Genomic DNA, 13,914 nt, shown 5'->3' with positions numbered 1-13,914 from the left:
CTAAATTTTCTTTTTCGCATAAGATTTTTGTGGAGCTCTCTTTCGCGTATTCAATTTTTAAAGGCCTGCAAAACCTTACTGACTGTGGGCTTCTATTTAACCATATTACGCGATTTAAAGAATCAATTAGACGTATTGGTATGACAGTGGATACGAACAGCGATTGATCTAAGAAATCAGGTTCATCTGAATCAAATTTTTGTTTATATGAACTTTGACCCGTCGATCCATCAAACCCATAGCTAATAATAAGGGTGCAGTCCGTTACATTTTCCATTTTCTCTAAAACATCATTTTGTAAGGTCAATATTCGTTCAGCTGTGTGGTTTAGCAAATCCTGCAGAGAAACCTTTGCCACAGTTTCGGAAATACTAATTCCTGACGGTCTGCATTGCAATTTTGTAGATCTTATTAAGTCGTACCCGGGACATATATTGCAGCCGTGCGCCTTGTTGAGTTGTGTAAAACTGATATATTGCTGCTTTGTTAAATTATTCTCAATATTAGAAATGCGATCTGGTCCCGCTTGATTTGTTATTTCGGGATTTACAACATTTTTCTCAGTCATTACATTTCGCAATACGCCAACCAATTTATTTTCATTACTTTTACGGGCAGACGCAGAGGCGGCATGCAAAAGTAATGCAGTAGAGCAATCATTTTGAACGGCAGCTTCTGATGCCATTTGCCTTCGTAGTCTAGGCCCGGCCTTGGCATACTTTTGGACGACCCATCTTCGATGGTGATGGCTTAGCAGTATCATCCACTTCAATTTTTATTTCCATACATTTTGCAAACCATTCTGTGTGAATTGACTTGAATCGCTCAAGATTTCGATTGTATTTGCGCAAGTATCGTTTTATATAATATTCAAAATTAGTCACTTTTGCCTTAATTTGCTGTATGTTTGATTTGTTCAAATTATCTTCATTTATTTCTTCCATTATGTACGCTGCGACAGCGTGGGGGGCGGAAGGATCCAAATGAAATACAAGGAGTTGGCGGGTGCCAATTTCTTCAGTTTGTGGTGAGCGAGTGGTGAATTAAAACGCACGAGAAACTTCGGTTAACTAAATGTAGGTTTTATTATTTATATAATATTCACAGGTAAACCGGCACACACGGAAATGGTTCGGGTTGAAAGTGATTAACAAATCGTAAAAAAATGCAAGAGAACGGGTGTTCGGGTGAAAGGCTCGATTCTTAGTGATGGCGGTGCCCATTGGAAAAAATCAAGTCACTCCTCCTGGTGTGACCGTAGACGCCGAGGATCAAAAAACCCTCCTCACTCCTCACCGCTCACTGCTCTTCGCCGCTCACTGCTGTTCACCCGGTGGCGTGAACATACCGCCCCCCTTGCAACATGTTGCAATTGTCACCCTGGACATATAAAGGATGGGGGACGGCAACGTCCTGGAGCGCCTAGATCCCACAGGAGCCGGAGACGACCCATCCGAACACGGTGCTCTGGGCTGCGGGAGTACCGCTATGACCGGGCACACAGCCTGGTTGGATGACCTCAGGATAGAGGTCTGCCCCGAGCACCACGGATACCGACGCCGGCCGATAGAAGTAGGGGTCGGCCAGGATCAGGGTTGCGAACTTCTCTCGGACCGGCGCCGCCACTTCCCGGATGGGAGTGCGGATGAGCAAGTCCTCTTCGACCCGGAATATAACGTTCCGTCGGAACGTCTTGTCGGACCTCGACTCGAGGACGGCCGTACAGGCTTGGTCGACCCCGACCGTGGTCACAGCTAACCCCAGGGACCGGGCAAAGGAGAGATTGATGCGGCTCTCAGCCGCACACGCATCAAGAAGGACGCGGGTCTCGAAGGATTTCGAGCCATTGCCCAACCGTAGGACTGCGGTGGGCAGGACAGTCGTCGTCCTGGCGTGGAGCAGGGAGGATAACGAAATCTCGGGTGCGCCTTCTGGGGAAGCGGAGCGGTCGGACGATGATCGGGAACGGGGTTGTAGCGGGGGTGCAGCACGACTGGAGGGGGTGATCGGCTGCGACGCCGGGCGGAGGCACGTCGTCTCGGCGGTTGGTCGGCCATGTGGAGCAGGGTATGGTGCCTTTGCCCGCATCGTCGGCAACCATGGCGAGTCCGACACGCGTCGGATGAATGCTCGTGGGCCAAGCAATTGGGACAATATTTATTGATGAGCACCGCCCGAAGCCGCTTTTCCCCTCGGAGGTTTAGGAAGCGCTGACACTGCCGGAGTGCATGAACCCCCCGACAGACCCGGCATCGGTACACGTTCGTGCCCTGTGGAGCTCGTTTGCTGCGGTGGTGCGGCAGACGCGTGGGGGCCATGTCGCTATGAAAGGGCGAGCTGAATGAACTGTAACGAAAGAAATTACGTATGGGGGGAGTGGATTAGTCTATGCACGGGAACGAGAAACATGCACGGAGACGAGGACATTCGGAGGAAACATAGAGGGATTAGGAGTCACGATAAGGTTTTAGACTCAGGACTCCTGCTGTCTTGCAACAGAATGAGCTTCGCTACGGGTCTTCGGATAGACCCACGCGCGGTGGTGACATCAGCCACTCGGACGAGGCCGTCAGCCCCGGGCAGAGTGCGCTCAATTCGCCCTAAGCGCCACTCGTTGGAGGGGAGATGATCTTCGGACACGATCACGAGGTCGCCGGTCTGGATGCTGCGAGTCGGTGATTTCCACTTGTTCCGTTTGTGAAGCTCCTTGAGGTACTCACTCTTCCAGCGGCGGCAGAAAGCCTGCTGGATTGCCTTTAGTCGCTGCCATCGGTTGATCAGCGACATAGGCTCGACCAGAATTTCCGGTTCCGCAATGGCTAAGAGTGGTCCTCCAATCAGGAAATGTCCCGGGCTTAGGGCCAGTAGATCCTCTGGGTCCTCACTCATGGGAGAGATTGGCCTGGAGTTTAGGCACGCTTCGATCCTACACAGGAGAGTGGAAAGTTCCTCGAAGGTGTATTTGACAGTGGACGAGGACTTGTAAAACAGGGTCTTAAAACTTTTGACCCCTGCTTCCCACAGTCCTCCCATGTGGGGCGCGCTTGGCGGAATGAACTGCCAGGATAGGATGTGCTGGGGGAATGCCTTCATTATTTCAAGCTTGGTGGCGTTCAGGAAATCTTTTTCGAGCGCCTTTGAGGCCCCTACGAAGGTTTTGCCGTTGTCGGAGTAAATGCGCTGTGGACATTGTCTCCGTGCGACAAACCGAGAGAAGGCTGCCAGAAATCTTTCAGTGGTGAGGTCGGAGGTAGCCTCGAGATGGATTGCCTTCGTGCTGAAACACACAAAGACGCAGACATAACCCTTAGTTATGAGACACGCACGCCCGGTGTAATTTTTGATCTCGAACGGCCCTGCGAAATCAATGCCCGTGTGGGTGAAGGGCCTGGAATACGTGATGCGTTCTCGAGGGAGATCACCCATCATCTGGGTCTGTAGTCGTCGACGATGAACGATGCAGACCTTGCACCCCTTGATGTGGGACTTTACCATGTTCTTTATCCGTGGGATCCAGAATTTGGTGCGCAAATACCGCACCATCAGTTGATTGCCGCCATGCAACGTGATGCGGTGGGCGAATGCGACAAGCAGGCGAGTGAAATGAGTACTATATGGGAGGAGAATAGGGTGACGTTCATCATATCGGAGGGACTCAGCGGCCCGGAGTCGTCCGCAGGAGCGGAGTAACCCATGCTGGTCGAGAAATGGGTTCAGATTGAGTAGAGTGCTGGATGATGGCAGGGGTCGCCCTTCGCCCAGGGCCCGTATCTCCGCGAGGTATTCCCGCCGCTGAGAGGTCCGAATCAAGGCGCGCTCGGCGGAAAGAAGTTCGTCATTGGTGAGGCGAACCGTGGAAGGCGTCGAAATCCTCTTGGTGGCGAAGCGTAGGATGTACGCGATGACTCGTAGAGCCCTACCATAATTCGAGAACCGTTCGCTGACGTCCTCGAGTAGCGTGGTCGCGGTGGTGTGGCACTGGACCCGTTGCTCCAGCTGGGTGTCTGGGAGTTCGTTATGGGGAGTTGGCCAATACTCGGGGGCTCTCTGGAGCCAGTCCGGCCCATGCCACCAGAGGCTGCTGGCCGATAGCTCGGCCGCGGAGACTCCACGGCTCGCCAGATCCGCGGGGTTGTCCTCGGAGCGCACATGTGACCAGCTTTGGCCACTAGTGCTTTCGGAGATCCTGGATACGCGATTGGCCACGAAGGTGGACCAACTGCACGGAGGTTTATTGAGCCAAGCCAACACGATGGTAGAGTCGGTCCAAAACTGGGAGGTTGCAGGTCGGATTGGAAGTTCAGGAACGATCGACGCCCAGAGATCGGCTAGCAGAACCGCTCCGCACAACTCTAGCCGAGGCAGCGAGACTGTTTTGACTGGAGCTACACGGGTCTTAGCCGTTAATAAATGGACGTCTACTTGATTGCCGTACCGAACCCGCACATATAGGGCCGCTCCATACGCTTTCTGTGACGCGTCACAGAAGCCATGAAGCTCCCACGAGAGCTTATCGCTGGTGTTTAGCCAACGGGGAATGCGGAGTCGACTGAGGCCTGGGTAATCCTGCAGGAATTCATGCCATTGCTGCAGCAGGAGAGGCGGCAGAGCATCATCCCAGCCCAGTTCGGTAAGCCAGATTTGCTGCATGAATATCTTCGCTCGGATGACAAATGGGGCTAGCCACCCAGCGGGGTCGAAGAGCTTAGCGATATGAGACAGAACCTGCCTCTTGGAGATCGACTCCTTCAAGGGGGGTCCGCTGTGGTGAAGAAGAAGACGTCCTCAGCAGCTTGCCATCGAATACCCAAGGTTTTTGCGGTGCTCGCGTCTTCCAGCTCGAGAAAGTCCTCTCGCAGCAGGTGCTCTCTCGGAATGGCTTGAAGTACTTCCTTCTTATTGGAAGTCCACTTCCGAAGCGGGAATCCCGCAGATTGGAGGACCGCTTGAAGCTCTCGTATGGCGAGACGAGCGTCGGCTTCAGTGTGAGCGCCGGCAAGGACATCATCAACATACATGTAGTTCCGAAGGATTTCGCTCGCCTGAGGATACATCGTTTGCACGTCTTGTGCCAGTTGTAAAAGGACTCGGATCGCCAAGAATGGCGCGCAGTTAACCCCAAACGTGACAGTTTGTAACTCGTAATCCTGAATATTGCCGCAGCGGTCTCGGTAGAGGATCCGCTGAAAGGGGGTATGCCTGGGATCGACTCGGATTTGTCGATACATCTGCGTTATGTCGGCATTGAAAACGAATTGAAAGAACCGCCATTTCAGTACCTGAAGCGTGAGGTCGGCCTGAAGAGTAGGACCGGTGTGCAAGACATCGTTGAGGCTGACGCCTTGTGTGGAGGGGCTCGACGCGTTAAATACCACGCGTACCTTAGTGGTGGTGCTATCGGGCTTAAACACCGCATGATGGGGGAGATAGAAGTTTTTCCCATCTTGAGGCGGCGTCACCCGAATCATATGACCCAATTCCTCATATTCTTGAATAATGGCATCGTACTGCGTTTTTAGAACCGGATCCTTGAGAAGGCGTGCCTCATTCCGCAGGAATTGAGCCAGCGCGATCGGTCTTGAGTGGCCCAAGTCAACGCTATTCGGACCTTTGAACGGTAGGGACACAACATATCGGCCGTCCTTTCCCCTTTGGGTGGTCTCCTGGAAGTTCCGCTCGCAGAATGCGTCATCCTCCTTTTCCGGCTTTGCGGGAAGGTCTTCCACCTCCCAAAACTTGGTGAGGAGTACATCAAGCTTTGCTTCGGGACTAACTCGCGTCTGTGCCGCGAAAACGGATCTAGACACCGGGGGGTCAGGAGTGATAGCCCCACACAGAACCCATCCAAAGATGGTTTCTAGCCCGACAAAATCACCAATATCCTTTTGATCCGTTCTCCGAGGATGTGGGGAAACAGGTCTACACCGATGATCATGTCAATAGGCGCGGGCTTGTTGTAGTACGGGTCAGCCAGGGGGCGATCGAGGCACTGCGTCGGAACCGTATTAAGGAATGGAGCTGTTGGAATGGCCCCTGACAATTTGGATACGACCAGGGCGGAGACCTCAATCTTGTTCAATCTGTCACACGGGGAGACAGCATTAGCAGACACACCTTGTCGGCGCAGCCTCCATCACTCTGGCCCATGCCAGTAACCGCGGCGTCTACTGGGTAGAAGGGGGGCTGGACCATGCTGAAGACGCGTTCGGAGAGAAAAGTTGAATCGGCTCCCGAGTCGATCAACGCCCGAATATGATGATCCACACCACGATGGTGCAGAGTGACAATCGCAGTGCCTAAAAGGCCTCTGCCTGGGGTAGATGCAAAATAACTTTGAGCATTTGTGAGCTGGTCGCTCGCGGACGGGCGCTCTGTGACGCTGGATGGTGGGACTTGCGCAGCGGATGGCGAGGGCACGGACACATCACTAGGATGCAACAGCGTATGATGACGTTCCTTGCAGGTATGGCAATTATGCGCACTGGAGCAGCCCTTCACTTGATGACCGCGGGCAAAACAGTTCAGACAAAGTCCCTGCTGTCTAATGGTTTCCAGCCGCCTCTGAACAGGCATATCAAGGAAACTAGGGCAGAGCCGTATTGGGTGATTTTCCCGATGGCACAGCTTGCAAGACGCCGATTTGAGCTGAGCTTTCGCTGGAAACGCTTGGACTTTCATCGTTGCAGAGGATTTGCGGGGGCCAATGGGGATGGCTTGGACACTTGGGGCCGACTTATGTTCGTCGGTGGCATCCAGGACCCGATACCGATCGGTAAGAAATTGGTTCAAATCGGACCACGTTGAGACGACAGTCTTATTGGGCACTGATTGCTCCCACAGGAGGATTGTGGCCTTCGGCAATTTACTAGTGCAGATGGCGATAAGTAGGACATCCCAATTCTCAGTACTAACACCCGAACGCTCAAGTGCGGTAAGACACCCTTGAAACGCGGTCTGCAGCTCTCGCAAGGATTTGCCCGACTCTTGTGCCACCGCGGGAATCTGAAGGAGTTGTCTGGCTTGAGTCATGACCAGCAGACGGCTGTTTTCGTACCGTGCGGTGAGGTTCTCCCACGCGGCCTGGAAACCCTCATTCGTCAGGGGGGACTTAGCCACGATGGTTCTCGCTTCCCCTCGCGTCTTGGCGTTCAAGTGATAGAGCTTCTCCACTTGTGACAAATACGGATTGGCGATATAAATGGCGGCGAACAAATCGCGGAATGTGGGCCATGCTAGGCTGTCGCCATCAAATGTCTCTACCTCACACGGAGGAACTCTATGCCCCGGTGGCCCCGACGGAGCGGTTGGCTGACGCCTAAGAGTCGTCATCTGTACCGAGAGCTGTTCGATGCGTTCTCCGAACAACGTCCCGCATCGCACATATGCCGCGTAAGCGGATTCGTGCTTCGCCTTGATGTGGCTTATGTTTGCCAAGCTTTCCTCGTCGGCTTGGATTGTCAAGGCCTTGTGACAACGGGAGTATTCCATCTCGACAGTTGACCAAAGGGATTTGAGCTGCTCTAAGTGCATTTTAATGGAAAACAAGGGCACTTCAGAAGTTAGAGCTTCACTCTCGCGAGCTTCAAACAGAGTCAATGCGTCGCACGCTATAACGAAATCGGAAAGGGACATTCTGGAGTGTTCTCTACGCTGTTGTGATACGGATCGGGTGACGGGAGCGTCAGAACAGTGCGTCACAACAACGTGCGGAATCTGGGTCTGAGTTGAAAGCTTGGAACGACCTTGGTGTTCCCTCGAGTCTTTAACCGAGAATCTGCGACCCTCAGGTAAGCTGGACGAAGACGGACGGGACCTTGGGGATTCGCTGCGGCTGCGAACTGACGAGAACTTGCGCGAAATATCCGTACGCTTCACGGTCACCGGAGTTGTCGGAGGCCGAACCTTCTCCGGAGTTGCAGAGGGAGACGAAAGACTGTTGGACTTCGGCGCAGTCTTGGACGGCTCCGTGGACATACTCAGGGGACGAGCTTACCGACGAACACCGCGTTTGTGCGCGTCCCTTTTTTTTTGTTTTGGAAGTGAGAAGTGGACTGTATGGGGACGCAAGAACTTCCTCACTGTGCACCGCAGGATTGCGGGAGAATTTTCTCGCGTGTGGCTCGGAAACGAAGCCTCTTTAATGGGGATAGATGCGGAATAATATACGAACGCACGAATGCGGATTGAAAATTACCGATGGGAGTACGTATAAAACAAAACACGGATGAAATATATAAACAAAGATGTATAGGATAAAAGGAAAATACGTTTTTATATAAATCTGGATCTGGATATATATGTGTGCGCAGAATAATGGCCGGAAAAAATTGTATATATAATTTATAAATATGGACGGAGATATAAATATGGGCCCGATAGTGCTGGAAAAAATATATATATATGTATTTATTTAGAAATATGGGCGGATATATATATGAGCGCAAAAGGCTGGCCGGAAAAAATATATATATAGTTTTTAAAGCTGAACGGATATATAAATATGGGCCCGATAGTGCTGGAAAAAATTTATATGTGTTTATTTATAAATATGGGCGGATATATATTGAGCGCAAAATACTGGCCGGAAAAAATATATATATAGTTTTTAAATATGAACGGATATATAAATATGGGCCCGATAGTGCTGGAAAAAATTTATATGTGTTTATTTATAAATATGGGCGGATATATATATGAGCGCAAAATACTGGCCGAAAAATTATATATATAATTTATAAATATGGACGGATATATAAATATGGGCCCGATAGTGCTGGAAAAAATATATATGTATTTATTTATAAATATGGGCGGATATATATATGAGCGCAAAATACTGGCCGAAAAAAATTATATATATAATTTATAAATATGGACGGATATATATATGTGAGCGCAAAAAGTTGGCCGGAAAAATTATATAAATGATTTATAAATATGGACGGATATATAAATGTGGGCACGATAATGCTGGAAAAATATATATGTATTGTTTTATAAATATGGGCGGATATATAATTAGGCGAAAAAAGAGAATCGGAAATAATGTGATTTAAATTTGGCGCGCTTGAGCCGCCTATCGATATCACGACTCGACTCACGTGTCACCACTACTCCGAAAACAGCTGTCGGCCGCTGTTTATATATTTGGTTTTTGATTTTGTTGTTTAATTATGTATGTGAATAATTTTTTTTTTTGTGGTTGTGCGGAAAAACCAAGAACAAGTGTTGTGCGGAAAAACAAGCGAGTGTTGTGCGCAAATAAAACAACCGATCAATGCATATGGACAGATGCTTTGATCTATGTGTGTACGTACATGCATAAGTACACAGGTGAGTATAGATATGTATGCACACGCGTTGTTCACAACAACAAAAAAAACGTAAGTAATTGTAATTTAATTGGATGTGGGGTTGTGTTAAATCAATGCGCGACACCGAAATGTATTATGCGTTGTGGATATGTACATATGTATGTGCAATGTATGACTATGTAAGCATATACATATGTATGTATGTACGTATGTAAGCAAGTGCACCGGTATCCAAAGACGCGCGTGAGGAAATTAATTTCGCACCTAATTCGAACGCGCAAGAAATCGCGGTGCATACGTGAAGTGCTATTTAAAAAAAGAATATTTTTTTTGCCTTTTGTGTCGTGGTAAATGTGCGAAGGGATTGTATGTATATGGATATGTATGTACATATGCGCGTACATCAACAGGTGACGATGTATGTATGTACGTAGATACGCGCGTGTGGAAATAAGTTTGGCATTAAAGATTATTATTCCAACACATAAGAAAACGCGGTGAACACTTTGATTTTTATTTTTCCCTATTTTTTATAACACTTTAATAATTTTTTTTTTTTTTTTTTTTAAACTTTTACGCGGATTTGGCAAACAGCTGTGGAAATTACATGTACATGTGAATGCATATGTAAAAAAGGTGGATTTGGACAAGTGCGAGGAAAAAAAAAACATAAATGAAAATGGATAATCGTGGAATGTAAAATGAGAACGTTGGACAATCACGCTAAGGATTAGGAACTACCATGAAACCTTGGAACAGGTCAGGTATGTACATACAATATGTAAAAGTGTGTAGGTCGCTATGGAGAAGCGGGAAAACCTCACACTTTTAGTAGTATGTAAATGAAATGAATAATGAAATTTTGTACTTATCAGGAATTCCGCCGATGCAAGCTGGAGGAGCGGAAGGATATCCGGCTCGAAGGACCAATGTTCGTGGGGGGGCGGAAGGATCCAAATGAAATACAAGGAGTTGGCGGGTGCCAATTTCTTCAGTTTGTGGTGAGCGAGTGGTGAATTAAAACGCACGAGAAACTTCGGTTAACTAAATGTAGGTTTTATTATTTATATAATATTCACAGGTAAACCGGCACACACGGAAATGGTTCGGGTTGAAAGTGATTAACAAATCGTAAAAAAATGCAAGAGAACGGGTGTTCGGGTGAAAGGCTCGATTCTTAGTGATGGCGGTGCCCATTGGAAAAAATCAAGTCACTCCTCCTGGTGTGACCGTAGACGCCGAGGATCAAAAAACCCTCCTCACTCCTCACCGCTCACTGCTCTTCGCCGCTCACTGCTGTTCACCCGGTGGCGTGAACAATCAGCATTGCGATTGTTGTTGTTCCAAATATCAACAAGCGTGTTGTTGTTGAACGTAAAGGAAACTTCAAGTGCAATATTTTTTAAAAGGAACAAAAATGAGCAAAAAAAATTATTACTACAATAAACTAGACACATCCGTTAGTAACTTGCCATTTTTAGTTGCATGTTTTGATATGCAATTTTCAAGAAATACTCCACGGAACACAATTAAAATTGTAAGATTTTTGCTAAAAATACAATCAACGATAACACTGGACATTAAAAACACCACGAACATTTATACACATTTAGCGTAAATAAAAGATTCTAAAAACCTTGAGCTTTGCTATCCATATTACACTTATTTATTTGAACGAAACCAATAATAATTTAAGCACTTTCAACAGCATGAAATTTTTCGCGCCAATTTATATATTTGCAAGCTTCAACAGATCAGCTGGTTTGAAGGGCTGCCACAAAAAGAGAGTTGCCACCCGATAAAAAAAAATTGTTTTTCAGCTAACTGAAGTGTTTACTATTAATAAAAAATAACATTTTCTTAATATTTCACCATAAATTTTATGACTTTATGCCGCCCATTATAAAAAATCGCCCATAGTGCACTGGTGAGCTCTCTAGATTTACTATAAAAGATATGTATTATTCTTAGTAAGATCAGATACCAATTGAAGTTACAACGGGTGTGCATTGCTGTGTCTTTGGCCCCCATTTCTACCTTTGTAGTCTCGCTTCGGAGTCCACCCAATTCATGTGTTGGTTGCGACAACTCTGAGTCACTGGTTTATGTGCTAGTGGCTATTTATATATAAACAAATAAAGATTAACTTAATTCAAGAATTACTAACGTCTATTCATATTTAAAATTCTGAATCCACTATTCTGAAACACTACCTTAATCTTTCGCATTCCTGTGAAAATCAATAAAAGTTCTGCCAACACCCAGTAAGATTTTAATTTAATTTAATTTTTATATTTCGTTTTCATGAGTTGGAAGCTCTTCATGAGCCATGTAACAGAAGCTTTTAGAACATGTTAATGTAAATACAGTGGTAGAAATTCCAATAATCTTCAACAAATAATATAAGAAATTTTAATATATACAAATCCAAGTTAACGATGACGTCTCCTCCAACATACTCACCCGTTAAAGGATGAAGTTTGACACCTTCAATTTCATAAACGTCATCTCTCAAAGGCAATGGATCAAGTTTGCAGATTGGGTGGCGAATAATTCCTTTCTTGGTGCGAACATCGGCTACTCTGACCCTTCCTTTTGCACGGTGGAAGATTGTCTTCCTGGATGAGAACTAATTGATCCCTTGCTATGTTGTTTTCGGGATGCAACCACTTAGAGCGTTCTTGTAATTGATGTACATAGTCGCGCTTCCAGAGCTCCCAGAAGCGTTGCTTGAGATAGGTCACCCTTTGGCAACGAGATAGATAAGAAAGTTTTGAGTCATTTACTACCGGTTCAGGGATCGCTTGCAGTGAACATCCGATCAATAAGTGTGCTGGCGTCAGAGCCTCCCCGTCATTGGGATCATCGCTGTGAATGGATATTGGACGGGAATTTAATATCGCCTCCACTTCAATTGCAATCGATTGAAGCTCTTCATACGTCAAATGAGAAGAGGTCAAATTTTTGATGAGCAGAGTCTTCATTGCACCGCAATGCAGAGACAATTCAAGCATGTCGACTCAGAGCTACGGAATGGAAATGATCTCCTTCGCATAAAACGCCAACGACGATCGCCATGAGATATAATTGGAAACATTGCGAACGGCTTATTTGGTTGCTGGACTCCAAGTAAGCAACAAAGATGTCAGGCACGATACGAAAGGTTAAATCGAATGAAGACTACTTATTGAGTTTGCTGCAAAACCAGACATCGGTCATTGACTCAATGATAAATATCATTAAGCGAGACGAAGCCACAATTGAAAATCAGATGCAACCAATGAAGCAACAAATAAACGACATAAACAAGGTTCAAGACAATGCGGTAAAAGCATTGCAATGGTATATCACGCTAACTACTCAGATGACAGTGACTGCAGGGAATTTGCAACGAATTCATACCGAAATTTCCCGATTATTTAGAGATGCCCATCATAGCAAAATAAGCCCGTTACTACTATCACCAGGCTAGCTTGGGGAACATCTGAACCAACTTAAGAGACATCTTCCGTTTGTTTTGGATTTTCTAGTTCCAGATAACGACGTCTTGCAATTATATGGCTTAATGAAGACAGAAGGCACAATCGCAAACAATCATGTGATATTTAAAGTCACGTTTCCATTAATGGCAACTGTATAACCTGGTACCCATTCCGGCAATTGGAACTCATGGGATTGTAATCATGAACATCACTAAAATTCCCATTGTTGCTGTCAACTAAGAACAGAATCAATACATTGGGCTCCCAAGAGCAGGTTTGAAACAACGCCATCAGCTCAACGAGCAATATATTTGGTTTGATAAGCAAACGACGTTTACGGCTAATAGCAACTGTGAGTTTCAGCTAATTAAAAACATAAAATCATCAACTTGTCAGATGCAACATACAGGCAGGCATTCATGTGGTACGACATGTATCACAAAAATCTGTGGATTTTTGCCACCACCAGACCAATTGAACTCGCAGTGATCTGTAACGATAACATACAAGGTGTCACCAATAAGAAGACTGGATTGTTAATTCTAGACCCGACGTGTACAGCAAGGAGTTCTGTTATCCAAATAACAGGTCACCGTATAGCTACGACAGACACAATGAAATTGTCATATGTCCGATTTGGCAACTTCACCATTGGCCTAACAAAAGCACCGCCAACGACAACACAATTCACGAAGATGCAGCTAAGCTACGACGAACTAAGCAACATTCAAGGAAAACTGGAAACTAAGCAAAACTGGAAGTAACCAGAAGACCCCAGCCAGCCGGCACACCATGTGATTGTCTCCTACGTAGCGGTAACAATACCATTGGTTCTTGTGATGGTACACTGAATAAGGAGATGCTCCCAACCCCCAAGGCACAATGGCTCACAGCAGACAACTGTGAGGATCGTCAATCCCATACCGACTCCTGCTGCAGCAACCCCAGCCCCTAGCAATTTTGCTGCCCCAAGGCACAATGGCTCACAGCAGACAACTCTGAGGATCGTCAATCCCATACCGACTCCTGCTGCAGCAACCCCAGCCCCTAGCAATTTTGCTGTCAACGTTGGATAACGTTAAACAGGTGTTCAACGGCCGGGAGTATGTTGGTGTTTA

The 13,914-nt window shown here is 46.9% G+C and overlaps 1 protein-coding gene and 1 long non-coding RNA gene across 4 annotated transcripts; one reads left to right on the top strand and one right to left on the bottom strand.

Moving 5' to 3' along the window:
* Positions 1–1,061: 1,061 nt before the first annotated feature.
* On the bottom strand, positions 1,062–10,555 carry LOC137572200 (uncharacterized). The gene is made up of 2 exons (XM_068283958.1): positions 10,183–10,555; positions 1,062–2,346 (listed from the first exon to the last, which is right to left on the bottom strand). The coding sequence occupies exon 2, from the start codon at positions 2,086–2,088 to the stop codon at positions 1,423–1,425; it is 666 nt and encodes a 221-aa protein (XP_068140059.1). The 5' UTR covers positions 2,089–2,346; positions 10,183–10,555; the 3' UTR covers positions 1,062–1,422.
* LOC137572201 (uncharacterized) lies at positions 8,860–10,443 on the top strand. 3 transcript variants are annotated; one of them, XR_011031579.1, is made up of 4 exons: positions 8,860–9,333; positions 9,909–10,078; positions 10,190–10,315; positions 10,369–10,443. It is a non-coding gene; the product is annotated as an uncharacterized lncRNA (long non-coding RNA). The 3 variants fall into 3 exon arrangements; XR_011031578.1 differs by having other exon boundaries at positions 8,860–9,383; positions 10,396–10,443; XR_011031577.1 differs by having other exon boundaries at positions 8,863–9,333; positions 10,396–10,443.
* Positions 10,556–13,914: the final 3,359 nt, after the last annotated feature.

Source organism: Drosophila tropicalis, unplaced genomic scaffold, assembly GCF_018151085.1.
Source record: "Drosophila tropicalis isolate 14030-0801.00 unplaced genomic scaffold, ASM1815108v1 contig_258, whole genome shotgun sequence".
In the NCBI taxonomy this organism is placed as follows: Eukaryota; Metazoa; Arthropoda; class Insecta; order Diptera; family Drosophilidae; genus Drosophila; species Drosophila tropicalis.
This window is presented reverse-complemented; position numbering and strand designations above follow the sequence as displayed.

What these genes read in the sequence shown, in the direction of transcription:
- LOC137572200 (XM_068283958.1), bottom strand. Translation starts at nt 2,088, where the DNA reads ATGCGGGCAAAGGCACCATACCCTGCTCCACATGGCCGACCAACCGCC.